At 42.7% G+C, this 13,428-nt stretch overlaps 1 protein-coding gene across 2 annotated transcripts; it reads left to right on the top strand.

Moving 5' to 3' along the window:
- Window positions 1–2,424: 2,424 nt before the first annotated feature.
- On the top strand, window positions 2,425–10,893 carry LOC134984636 (zinc finger protein ZFP2-like). 2 transcript variants are annotated; one of them, XM_063950181.1, is made up of 4 exons: window positions 2,425–2,501; window positions 2,620–2,717; window positions 2,862–3,597; window positions 5,921–10,893. In XM_063950181.1, the coding sequence occupies exons 1-4, from the start codon at window positions 2,468–2,470 to the stop codon at window positions 7,126–7,128; spliced, it is 2,076 nt and encodes a 691-aa protein (XP_063806251.1). In that variant the 5' UTR covers window positions 2,425–2,467; the 3' UTR covers window positions 7,129–10,893. The 2 variants fall into 2 exon arrangements, with proteins under 2 accessions (XP_063806251.1, XP_063806250.1); XM_063950180.1 differs by having other exon boundaries at window positions 5,918–10,893.
- The last annotated feature ends 2,535 nt before the right edge of the window (window positions 10,894–13,428 follow it).

Raw genomic sequence — 13,428 nt, 5'->3', positions numbered from 1 at the left:
ACAATGATGTCACTTATATTTATAGTAATACAAGATCATGACTAGAGAGGTGGGGGAGTCTGGTAGTGTCACAGTGACATCACTTATATCTATAATAATAATACAGAGACATGACTGGGGAGGTGAGGGGGTCTAGGAGTGTCACAGTGACATCACTCATATCTATAGTAATAATATAGGGACATGACTGGAGAGGTGAGGGGATCTGGAAGTGTCACAGTGACATCACTAATATCTATAATAATACAGGGACATGATTGGGGTGGTCAGTGGATCTGGCAGCATCACAGTGACATAATTTATATCTATAGTAATAATACAGGGACGTGACTGGATTGGTGAGGGGGTCTGAAAATGTCACAGTGACATCACTTATATCTATAGTAATAATACAGGGACATGACTGGGGAGGTGAGAGGATCTGGGAGTGTCACTGTGACATCACATATCTATAGTAATAATTCGGGGAGATGACTGGAGAGGTGAGGGGATCTGGAAGTGTCACAGTGACAGCACTTATATCTATAGTAATAATACAGGGACATGACTGGGGAGGTGAGGGGATCTGGGAGCATCACAGTGACCACTTATAGCTATAGTAATAATACAGGGACATGACTGGGGAGGTAAGGGGATCTGTGAGTGTCACAGAGACATCACTTATATATCTAGTAATAATACAAGGATATGACTGGGGAGGTGAGTGGGTCTGGGAGCATCATAGTGACATCACATTTTTATAATAATAATACTGGGACTTGACTGGGGAGGTGAGTCGCAGTGACATCACTTACTACTGTAGTAATAATACAGGGACATGACTGGGGTGGTGAGGGGATCTGGGAGTGCCACAGTGACATCACTTATATCTATAGTAATAATATAGGGACATGACAGTAGGTGAAGGGATCTGGGAGCGTCACAATGATGTCACTTATATTTATAGTAATAATACAAGGACATGACTGTGGAGGCGGGGGAGTCTGGTAGTGTCACAGTGACATCACTTATATCTATAGTAATAATACAGGGACATGACTGGGAAGGAGAGGGGGTCTGGGAGTGTCACAATAACCACTTATATCTATAGTAATAATATAGGGACATGACTGGGGAAGTGAGGGGATCTGGTAGTATTTACAATGATATTGATGGGGCATTATACAGTAACACAAGGGGATGTTTCCGGGTGATGACTGGAGAGGTGACTGCTGGGAATGTGGCATTATACAGTAACACCAGGGGATGTGTCCGGGTGATGACTGGAGAGGTTACTTCTAGGAATGGGACATTATACAGTAACACCAGGGGATGTGTATGGGTGATGACTGGAGAGGTGACTGCTGGGAATGGTACATTATACAATAACACCAGGGGACGTGTCTGGGTGATGACTGGAGAGGTGACTGCTGGGAATGGGGCATTATAAGGTAACACCAGGGGACGTGTCTGGGTGATGACTGGAGATGTGACTGCAGAGAATGGGACATTATACAGTAACACCAGGGGACGTGTCTGGGTGAGAACTGGAGAGGTGACTGCTGGGAATGGGACATTATACGGTAACACCAGGGGACGTGTCTGGGTGATGACTGGAGATGTGACTGCTGGGAATGGGACATTATACAGTAACACCAGGGGACGTGTCTGGGTGATGACTGGAGTGGTGACTGCTGGGAATGGGGCATTATACAGTAACACCGGGGGACGTGTCTGGGTGATGACTGGAGAGGTGACTGCCGGGAATGGGACATTATACAGAAACCAGGGGATGTGTCCGGGTGATGACTGGAGAGGTTACAGCTGGGAATGGGACATTATACAGTAACACCAGGGGATGTGTCTGGGTGATGACTGGAGAGGTGACTGCTGGGAATGGGACATTATACAGTAACACCAGAGGAAGTATCTGGGTGATGACCGGAGAGGTGACTGCTGGGAATGGTACATTATACAGTAACACCAGAGGACATGTCTGGGTGATGACTGGAGAGGTGACTGCTGGAAAAGGGGCATTATACAGTAACACCAGGGGATGTGACTGGGTGAGGACTGTATCACTGTGTGTGTCTGGTTCCTATAAGGTGTCAGGATGGAGAGGTTACAGCTGGGAATGGGACATTATACAGTAACACCAGGGGATGTGTCTGGGTGATGACTGGAGAGGTGACTGCTGGGAATGGGACATTATACAGTAACACCAGAGGACGTATCTGGGTGATGACCGGAGAGGTGACTGCTGGGAATGGGACATTATACAGTAACACCAGGGGACGTGTCTGGGTGATGACTGGAGAGGTGACTGCTGGGAATGGGACATTATACAGTAACACCAGGGGATGTGACTGGGTGAGGACTGTATCACTGTGTGTGTCTGGTTCCTATAAGGTGTCAGGATGTCACTGTCTATGTCTCCATGCAGGAGGAGGAGTATATAGAGGAACACAGAGGTCAGTACAAGGACGTGATGATGGAGAATCACCGGCCCCTCACATCACTGGGTAAGAGGAGACTGTCATATATTGTACAGGGGAGAGCAGGTATGGGGGCCCCTATATACACACATCATCTGATAATCACATATATACACTGTACTCAGTCACTGTGTGTCTCCTACAGATGGGCCCAGTAACAGAGATACCCCAGAGAGATGTCCCCGTCCTCTGTATTCCCAGGATTGTACAGAGGAGAATCACAGGATCCCACAGGAGGATCATGTAGGTGGGATTTAGGGTCTCCCCAATATATCACTATATGATCTGTAGAGAAGCTGTGTGTCTTATACACTGATATTATAATGTTTCACCTCAGTTTAATCTGACTGTATGCAGATGTCATTATAGTGTTTTTTTTCTTTTTAGGTACAACTTCTGTCTGATATTAAAACAGAAGATATAGAGGGAGAAGAAGAGACGTATGTGACTGATATAAAGGCAGAAGATACAGAGGGAGAAGAAGAGACGTATGTGACTGATATAAAGGCAGAAGATATAGAGGGAGAAGAAGAGACGTATGTGACTGATATAAAGGCAGAAGATACAGAGGGAGAAGAAGAGACGTATGTGACTGATATAAAGGCAGAAGATATAGAGGGAGAAGAAGAAATGTATGTGACTGATATAAAGGCAGAAGATACAGAGGTAGAAGAAGAGACGTATGTGACTGATATAAAGACAGAATATATAGAGGGAGAAGAAGAGACGTATGTGACTGCTATAAAGGCAGAAGATATAGAGGGAGAAGAAGAGATGTATGTGACTGATATAAAGGCAGAAGATATAGAGGGAGAAGAAGATACGTATGTGACTGATATGAAGGTAGAAGATATAGAGGGAGAAGAAGAGACGTATGTGACTGATATAAAGGCAGAAGATATAGAGGGAGAAGAAGATACGTATGTGACTGATATGAAGGTAGAAGATATAGAGGGAGAAGAAGAGACGTATGTGACTGATATAAAGGCAGAAGATATAGAGGGAGAAGAAGAGACGTATGTGACTGATATAAAGGCAGAAGATATAGAGGGAGAAGAAGGGACGTATGTGAGGGGTGATCAGCAGTGTAAGGAGGAGGAGATCCCTACAGATATCAGCACAGGTGAGTAATAAACATTTATTACAGAACAGAGTCACATATTCTCCTTCCTCAGTCACTACAACAATCTCTTATCCTACACCCTCTTCTGTCAGTACAAACTAATGAGGGAAATGTATCTGCCCTGTGAGGGAGTCAGGAGGCATCAGCCCCTATTATACTCCTGCTCTCCCCTCACATAATGTCACTGTGTGTTACCAGCCCAGAGATCTGACCAGTCTCCTCCCCACACTGTCTGGTGTATCTCATACATCAGGAGCCATCAGCCCCTATTATACTCCTGCCCTCCCCCTCACATCATGTCACTGTGTTACCAGCCCAGAGATCTGACCAGTCTCCTCCCCACACTCTCTGGTGTATCTCATACATCAGGACCCATCAGCCCCTATTATACTCCTGCCCTCCCCCTCACATCATGTCACTGTGTTACCTGCCCAGAGACCTGACCAGTCTCCTCCCCACACTCTCTGGTGTATCTCATACATGAGGAGCCATCAGCCCCAATTATACTCCTGCTCTCCCCCTAACATCATGTCACTGTGTTACCTGCCCAGAGATCTGACCAGTCTCCTCCCCACACTCTCTGGTGTATCTCATACATCAGAACCCATCAGCCCCTATTATACTCCTGCCCTCCCCCTCACATCATGTCACTGTGTTACCTGCCCAGAGATCTGACCAGTCTCCTCCCCACACTCTCTGGTGTATCTCATACATGAGGAGCCATCAGCCCCAATTATACTCCTGCTCTCCCCCTAACATCATGTCACTGTGTTACCTGCCCAGAGATCTGACCAGTCTCCTCCCCACACTCTCTGGTGTATCTCATACATCAGGACCCATCAGCCCCTATTATACTCCTGCTCTCCCCCTCACATCATGTCACTGTGTGTTGCCAGCCCAGAGATGTGACCAGTCTCCTCCCCACACTCTCTGGTATATCTCATACATCAGGAGCCATCAGCCCCTGTTATACTCCTGCTCTCCCCCTCACATCATGTCACTGTGTGTTACCCGCCCAGAGATCTGACCAGTCTCCTCCTCACACTCTCTGGTGTATATCATACATCAGGAGCCATCAGCCCTTATTATACACCTGCTCTCCCCCTCACATCATGTTACTGTGTGTTACCAGCCCAGAGATCTGACCAGTCTCCTCCCCACACTCTCTGGTGTATCTCATACATCAGGAGCCATCAGCCCCTATTATACTCCTGCTCTCCCCCTCACATCATGTCACTGTGTGTCACCAGCCAAGAGATCTGACCAGTCTCCCCACACTCTCTGGTGTATCTCATACATCAGGGGCCAGCAGCCCCTATTATACTCCTGCTCTCCCCCTCACATCATGTCACTATGTGTTACCAGCCCAGAGATCTGACCAGTCTCCTCCCCACACTCTCTGGTGTATCTCATACATCAGGAGCCAGCAGCCCCAATTATACTCCTGCTCTCCCCCTCATATCATGTCACTGTGTTACCAGCCCAGAGATCTGACCAGTCTCCCCACACTCTCTGGTGTATCTCATACATCAGGAGCCATCAGCCCCTATTATACTCCTGCTCTCCCCCTCACATCATGTCACTATGTGTTACCAGCCCAGAGATCTGACCAGTTTCCTCCCCACACTCTCTGGTGTATCTTATACATCAGGAGCCATCAGCCCCTATTATACTCCTGCTCTCCCCTCACATCATGTCACTGTGTGTTACAGGACGATAGTATAAGGTATATAGTCACGGGAAGAGATGTGTCACATAAATGTAATGTACATCAGAGGAGCATGGACAGTAGATCAATGTTTCCATCAGTAGTTACTGGAGAACATCTCCGAGTATTCTCAGACAGTGGGTGTGCCAGGAAAGCAATGGGATTATGGCAGAGGTGGGAAAGCTGATATATTGTGTAGAGAGAGTCACCTCACGTGTTCCATGTATCAGGCTAGGAGTATACAGTGGCCGAATAGCTGAGACTGAGGCAGGATGTTCCAAGGGACTGGTCCCTACATCAGGAAGTCTTCCAGCTACTGATAGAAAGATTTGGGCTTCTTCAAGTAGACATTATGGCAGCAGCTCATGTCACCTGTAGTAATCCCACGTTATCTCTCAGTGTTAGTTATACTCCAGTCCAATCGTCCTAGTTTAAAAAAATAATAAACATAACCGCAATGCTTACATGTAATAATGTCACTTATATAATTATATATTGTACACTGTAACACCCTGGGTCTCGTCTACTCATTTTATAGTAAACAGACATTTTTCATTATAAGATTAATGTTACAGGAAAATGTCACATTTTCATAATGTATTTTATTTCCAGCAGATGGACACACAAGCAGGAATATCTCAGAAGGACATCTAAAGTTATCCCCGGATTGTGACATAAAAGATAATGACAGTAGACAGGATTCTCCAGGAGCTAACCCCATTACCCCAATTATACATCCAGCTCTATCAGCTGGTCCCTCTGATCCTGGGAAATGTTCTCCTGATCACTCTGATATTGGTGCATCTGTTACAGCTCTGAGAGTAGATACAGTGTTTCCCTGTTCTATAGATGCCAAATGTTTTACACAGAACACAAAACTTATTACCCATCAGCCAGCTAAGGCAGGGCAGAGGCCATTTCCATGTTCTGAGTGTGGGAAATGTTTTACATACAAATCACTTCTTGTAAGACATGGGAGAAGTCACACAGGAGAGAAGCCATTTCCATGTTCTGAGTGTGGAAAATGTTTTATACAAAAATCAGCTCTTGTTATACATGAGAGAAGTCACACAGGTGAGAAACCATTTCCATGTTCCGAGTGTGGGAAATGTTTTACACTGAAATCACATCTTCTTAGACATGTGAAAATCCATACAGGTGATAGGCCATTTCCATGTTCTGAGTGTGGGAAATGTTTTATAGATAAGTCACATCTTGTTAGACATGAGAGAAGAAGTCATACAGGTGAGAAACCATTTCCATGTTCTGAGTGTGGGAAATGTTTTCTAGAGAAATCACATCTTGTTATGCATGAGAGAAAACACACCGGTGAGAAACCATTTCAATGTTCTGAGTGTGGGAAATGTTTTGTACAGAAATCATATCTTGTTACACATCACAGAGGTCACACAGGTGAGAAGCCATTTCCATGTTCTGAGTGTGGGAAATGTTTTATACATAAGTCACAACTTGTTAGACATGAGAGAAGTCATACAGGTGAAGAACCATTTCCATGTTCTGAGTGTGGGAAATGTTTTATAGTTAAGTCACAACTTGTTAGACATGAGAGACATCACACAGGTGAGAAGCCATTTCCATGTACTGAGTGTGGGAAATGTTTTGTACAGAAATCAGAACTTGTTACACATGGGAGAATACACACAGGTGAGAAACCATTTCCATGTTCTAAGTGTGGGAAATGTTTTATACAAAAATCAAATCTTGTTAGACATGAGAGAAGTCACACCTACAAAGGGCAAGGCGTTACCAACCAACATGGGGGAAGCTTTCTCTCTGACCTCTCATTACACAAGGTATCCTGATCCCGGCTCTATGTGACCTCTCACATCTATCACTTGTGTCACATTACATCTTATACCTGTAGTTTTATGTTTCTGTTGTTTCCCTGTTACCTATTCTGTAAGATCTCCTGCTGTCATTGTGTGAGGGGAGGGGAGTCACTTTCTAGCATGAGTAGTAGTTTCTGGAACTGGATTGCCCAGAGGAGTGTGGGAGTACCATCCTGGAGGTGACGGGGGTGAGTGCTTATTACCTAATGATAGGGATACGGTCTGATTGTCATGTTCCTGCTACACCTCCGCTCTGCCTAATAATGATTGCCACTTTATATATGGGCAGCTGTGCCAGTGTCGCCCCACATCTGTATCTCACAGGCTGTCACATAAGCCCCTATATCTGTTGTATATGCAGTAATCAGTCTTGGGCACAATTATATAAATAAGTCAATTTGTGGTAGTACTCCCACGACATGAGTTAAAGTCCGGTACCCATGCAGCGACGAAGCAATGGGCGGCACTCAGGTCACAGAAAATACAAACAGACATACCTTATATCCCCCCTCATGTGCAATGAATTTTGGCGTGGTTGCAGCGTTCTGACGCCTACAGAAGATGTCATCATGCCGCCCCGCCTACCGGAGATTTCATAATAGATACAAACTGAAACATAGAAACAAGAATTGTTATACACAAAACAATTTAAACAGACCAGGAACAAGTACAGATGCCATGTAATAAATACAGATCATATATGTAGATACATACTTCTAGATGATTATGAATATTAAGGTTGCTGACCACATCTATACATCATTATAAAAAGCAATGAAGACCAAGAGACTCGTTAAGGCCTTTGGGAGAAAGAGTTTGCAGCTCATGAATCCATCTGGATTCTTTCTGCAATAAAGTGATCTATTCCCACCTCTCAGATTCGCAGGTTTGTGATCTATAATGATATATTTTAAACAGGCGATGTTATGTTTGGCTAGGGCAAAGTGCAGAGCGACCGGCTGGTCACTAGTCCCACTTTGTATGGCCTTTCGAATGGCCAATTTGTGATTAGCCATACGTTCCCTTAGTGTACAGTCGGTTTCACCGACATAATGCAATCCGCATGGGCAGCTGATAAGATATATAATAAATCTAGTAGTGCACGTGACGCTATGCTTAATGGTGTATTTTCTTCCACTGAACGGATACCTGAACGTTCTCCTGGTAAGGAGAGATCTACATGTAGTGCAATCAAGGCATCTAAAGTAACCTTTTTGTAAAGACAAAAAGATGTTTTGTTCACTCTGGAGTGCAGACCAGTCACATCAGATCTGACTAGCCAGTCATGTAAATTACAACCTCTCGTGTATGTGGGCATGATGGTTGTTCCCATAAGATTCAGATCCTTGTCAGTCTCTACCATGGGCCACAGGGATTTGGTAGTTTTGGCAATTGCCCTACTATTACCATTATAGTGATTAACCCATGGAAACCGGGTGCTGCCAATTTTTTTCTCTTTTTTGGCCAATAAAGTATCCCGATTCATATTGAGAGCTTTGTTCTTAGCCGCAAACAACAATTGAAGAGGGTATCCCCTCTGTCTAAATTTGCTAATCATGTTGTCAATTTGTATGGTAGCTTTGGATTTATCACTGCAAATTCTCACCGCCCACAGGAACTGAGAATAGGGTAAAGCCAATTTGCATGAGAGGGGGTGAAAACTTTCAAAGTGAAGCAGCGTATTGCAGTCAGTGTTTTTATAATACAGGTCGGTGGATAAAATGCCCTCCTTACACTGTACTAGTACATCAAGGACATTGACACACTCTTTGCTGATATTAAAGGTAAATTTGATCGGATGTTCCGTAGAGTTATGAAAATTCATAAATTCCCGGAACTTCTCCTCTGACTGTGACCAAATGACAAACACGTCATCTATGTACCGTAAGTACATGATGATGGATTCCGAGACAGACCCGTCACTGAAAAAGATATCTTGCTCTGCAGAGAACATGTAAGCATTTGCATAGGACGGGGCCACAGGGGACCCCATCGCACAACCTGCTGTCTGCAGGTAAAACCTGCCATCGAAAACAAAATAATTATATGTTAGCGTCATAGTTAGAAGATCTAGTACAAACTCAATATCTGGACCAACATATAATGGGTTTCCTGTCAGTAATTTTCGTACAGCGCATATACCAGTCTCATTGTGAATGACAGTGTACAGACTGGCAGTATCTATACTGCATACAATATAGGAATGTTCTAATTGGACAATCTGGAATCACGCAACAAACCAAAAATGAAGCAGCCCAGAGGTAAAACAAACCCCGCGGAGTCTTTCTCCAGATAACGCCAAAGTAACAAGGGTATATATGGGTGGTGGGGATGTATTACCTCAGGCGCTAATGATGAGCGTAACTTATTAGAGTGACTAAGTGAAATCACAAATCCAGCATAATAGTGAACAAGGTGAAGCAATAAAATAATTTCTTATCTTGAAAATAGATAGCCAGGAGTCATTTTTCCTCAATGAATATTTTTCAATTCACAGGTTCACATGTGAAAAAGAGAGAGGAATATCATATGTAGCACAGTAACAACACTTTAATACTGACATACAAACATGACATAGATATGCAAATATAACAAGAAAGGACTAGCACAGTCTCTGTATGAGGGGAGTCAGAAAAATTACCAGCAGGTCTGAGAACCAATGAAATAGTTCTTAAAACGTACAATGGCCTCTCCGGATAAGCTGACCGGACTCCGTTCTTGGCAAAAGTTCTGCAACCCAAATGTACCACAGAAGCTGCAAGGTCCACTGCTGGTCCCTCAATAACCAACGCGTTTCCACCTGCTTTGCTGCAGTCTTTTTCAAGGTGAGATGAGGGGCAGTCTGATGATACAGAATTTAAACATGTTCAACCAATCCTCGTTTTTGTGCAATTATTTTGAACAGCTGTGTGTTCCCATAGTTACAATCTCCTCCAATCATATTAAGGGGCTGATCATGATTGCGTCGTGTCACTTCCGGGAAAGCTGTGGAGGCCAATCGCATCTATCAAAAGGACTATTTCTTTCTCTTATTGGTGATGTCTAGTCCCCGCTTCCGCCAACCTGCCTAGTGCATGTTCGCCAACCGGAAGTCTCGGGCACCGGCTTCCGTGGTGAACTGAGGCCGGATGATCCCGGCCGTTCACTTCCGACCGCCTTGTTGCGCCAACCAAGGCCAGAAGTGCTGTGGTTTAGACGATCCCTGCTTCCGCCAACCATTCTGGGAGCAGGATTGCCAACCAAACCCGGAAGTGCCTCTTCACAATCATATCAGTCCTCGTAAATCATACGTCCAATATCAAAATTAAAACATAGGGGACTGTAAGAGAGTTTCTTCTTGGCTTCTGTCCAGATAGGCTAGAATTTAAAAGACATACATAAATATCCAGAAATAAATGCATAAAAATACATTTTATTAAAAAATTCTAAAAAAACATTTCACTTCAAAATCATTACTCAGTCCAGATGGGTGTAGTGTATTAAGTTCATATATAACCTGCATTTCATTTTTAGCTAAAATCGACATAATATCCCTTTGTCTGTTGGAGCATTTAATTAATTAAAACCCGCAAATCTAATGATGTGTTTTAGAGATTTGTTGTGATGGATTTTAAAGTGGTTAGACAGAGCGTGTGTAGTCAATCCATATTTTTATATTTCTGCAATGTTCGCTTATCCGTACTTTGAGTGGTCTGGTGGTACGGCCAATATAAAATAAATGGTTTTTTAGATGATTGTTTGGGGAATCTGTTGGCGCTCCAAATGGTCTCTGCTGCCTCCTACAATTATCCCGGATCTATCCCAGTAGATCCAAAATGAAATATGTAGACAGTGGAAAAAGTGGAAAAAGAGGGATGGCGCTGAGAATAACTCGCTAATACTTATCTGAATGTCGGGATATCCTGATATTGTGGGTGGTCTTCCTTCTCCTTCTGTTTTCTTTGAAGGTAATCTTCCAAAGAATTTCGGATGGTGTATGTGAATAGAAAAATTGGAATAACTAGGTTATGTTCTAGTTCCAATTTATTCTATGTGAATTATGCGATATAAGATTTATTGCCGGATATACCTAGCTTACACAATAATTAGTAAGTCACAGCACATAACGGTTTCTTTAAATGATGATTGGAGCTAGAAGATCTCTCAATCATGTGCACTTTTTAGAGTGAGTGCGTACCTCCACTTACACTATAACGATAGCTGGTAAACTTATAAAGGTATCTTTATTTCCCCTTCAAATTCGTATCAGGATTTGATCTTAATTTCAGATGATATTACAAATACATAGACATGGATATCTTCAAAGCGTACCTAACTTACACTCGTTAGGTGCAATGTCCTCCTATAAAGGTATCTTTATAAGTGTAGAAAGTCGTACCAGTACTCACGATGTTGGTGTGTGTTACATTCGCATCAAGGTATCTTTGTTCTTCATGAAGATAGAAGCTCATATATATATGGTGAATTTAAAAAATTTATTGACAGAATTTCTTTTTACAAAAAAACAATGATAAGATCCAAAAAAAAGTTAAAAAATATATATTGGCTGCCGGAGGGCACCGCCCGTATTATGGATTTAGGGAGACCAGCCAAATCTTGTGCATAGGAACCGGTAACTATGAAACTGAGATGGAAAAAACAAAAAAGGTCATACCTTTAATCCAAACAGCAGGCGGTGTGGTGTCCAGCAGGCAATAGTCCTCAGCCGACGCGTTTCGAGTATGCTCCTCTTTTTCAAGGCTGATGGAGGACTGTGTTTGCGGGGTATTTAAGGTATAAAGCTGGAAATTGAAAAAATGACATCACTTCCGGTTCCGGTGTATCTCGGAAATTGTGCATCTAAATTACTGGTTTTTCGGTTGTTTATACATTCTAATCAATACAACTAGAGGGTATATGAGTATTCTGTGTGGTTTACTGATGATCTAATTTCATTTAATGGAATTGTAGAGAAAACGCCGCACCGGAAGTGATGGTGGGGGTTTCTGGGAAATTTAGTTTTTTCTATTAGACGAATATAACTTTTTCCTGCGGAGTATTTCTTTTGGGATATTAATAAAATATATGCATTGGTTTGGGATTACTAAAATTCGCTGGTGATACAGTGATAAGTCCTGTATAAACTCTGAAAGAGAGTGGTGTTTACGTGCCGCAACCGGAAGTCCGCAACCGGAAGTCTTATCCGAGGCTTCTGGGTAATGTAGTTCTCATGGTGAAACGGAGTCAGGGTTTTTTTTTTTCTTTTGCTATTTTTTGTATTCAACATTCTTAATACAAAAAGGTCTGTCCAGTGACTTAGTGGATGTGTCCGAAAACTTGACGATCGGTACTGTTATACGGAAAAAATGTTCCTTAGCGGGTGCCGCAACCGGAAGTGGCCCCCATGGTTTCTGGGAGATGTAGTTTCTAGAAGAAGACACTCAATTTTATCTCCCACATATTGGAGCCTGCGTCGTCCGTAGAGGGGGAATCTTGGGGCATGCTGTCAATGTTGATAGTTGTCTGAACAATATTTCAAATAAAGTTGGAGCTGGGTAGTTCTGTTTAATGTTTTTTTATGAAACTAAAAAATAGAAGTTTATAAACAATTAGTATAAATAACCTCCTTTAGAGGCAATTGACAATTATAAAGTGATATAAGAATCGATGATACTGTATCTTTTTAGGTGAAGTGGAATGAGATAGGTTATTAGATATAGTTGGAGCCAGTGTGAAAAGGTGCTTAGAAGTGGGTATTTTTAAATAAATGGTATTTATAAAAAACCACTGGGTCGGTTATTTATACTAATTGTTTATAAACTTCTATTTTTTAGTTTCATAAAAAAACATTAAACAGAACTACCCAGCTCCAACAGTACCGATCGTCAAGTTTTCGGACACATCCACTAAGTCACTGGACAGACCTTTTTGTATTAAGAATGTTGAATACAAAAAATAGCAAAAAAAAAAAAAAACCCTGACTCCGTTTCACCATGAGAACTACATTACCCAGAAGCCTCGGATAAGACTTCCGGTTGCGGACTTCCGGTTGCGGCACGTAAACACCACTCTCTTTCAGAGTTTATACAGGACTTATCACTGTATCACCAACGAATTTTAGTAATCCCAAACCAATGCATATATTTTATTAATATCCCAAAAGAAATACTCCGCAGGAAAAAGTTATATTCGTCTAATAGAAAAAACTAAATTTCCCAGAAACCCCCACCATCACTTCCGGTGCGGCGTTTTCTCTACAATTCCGTTAAATGAAATTAGATCATCAGTAAACCA

Source organism: Pseudophryne corroboree (genome assembly GCF_028390025.1).
Source record: "Pseudophryne corroboree isolate aPseCor3 chromosome 3 unlocalized genomic scaffold, aPseCor3.hap2 SUPER_3_unloc_7, whole genome shotgun sequence".
NCBI classification, from domain to species: domain Eukaryota; kingdom Metazoa; phylum Chordata; class Amphibia; order Anura; family Myobatrachidae; genus Pseudophryne; species Pseudophryne corroboree.
This window is presented reverse-complemented; position numbering and strand designations above follow the sequence as displayed.

What these genes read in the sequence shown, in the direction of transcription:
- LOC134984636 (XM_063950180.1), top strand. Translation starts at nt 2,468, where the DNA reads ATGATGGAGAATCACCGGCCCCTCACATCACTGG. An exon ending in CCGGCCCCTCACATCACTGG is followed by an intron (nt 2,502 to 2,619) that starts GTAAGAGGAGAC and finishes TGTCTCCTACAG; the next exon opens with ATGGGCCCAGTAACAGAGAT. An exon ending in CCCTACAGATATCAGCACAG is followed by an intron (nt 3,598 to 5,917) that starts GTGAGTAATAAA and finishes TTTTATTTCCAG; the next exon opens with CAGATGGACACACAAGCAGG.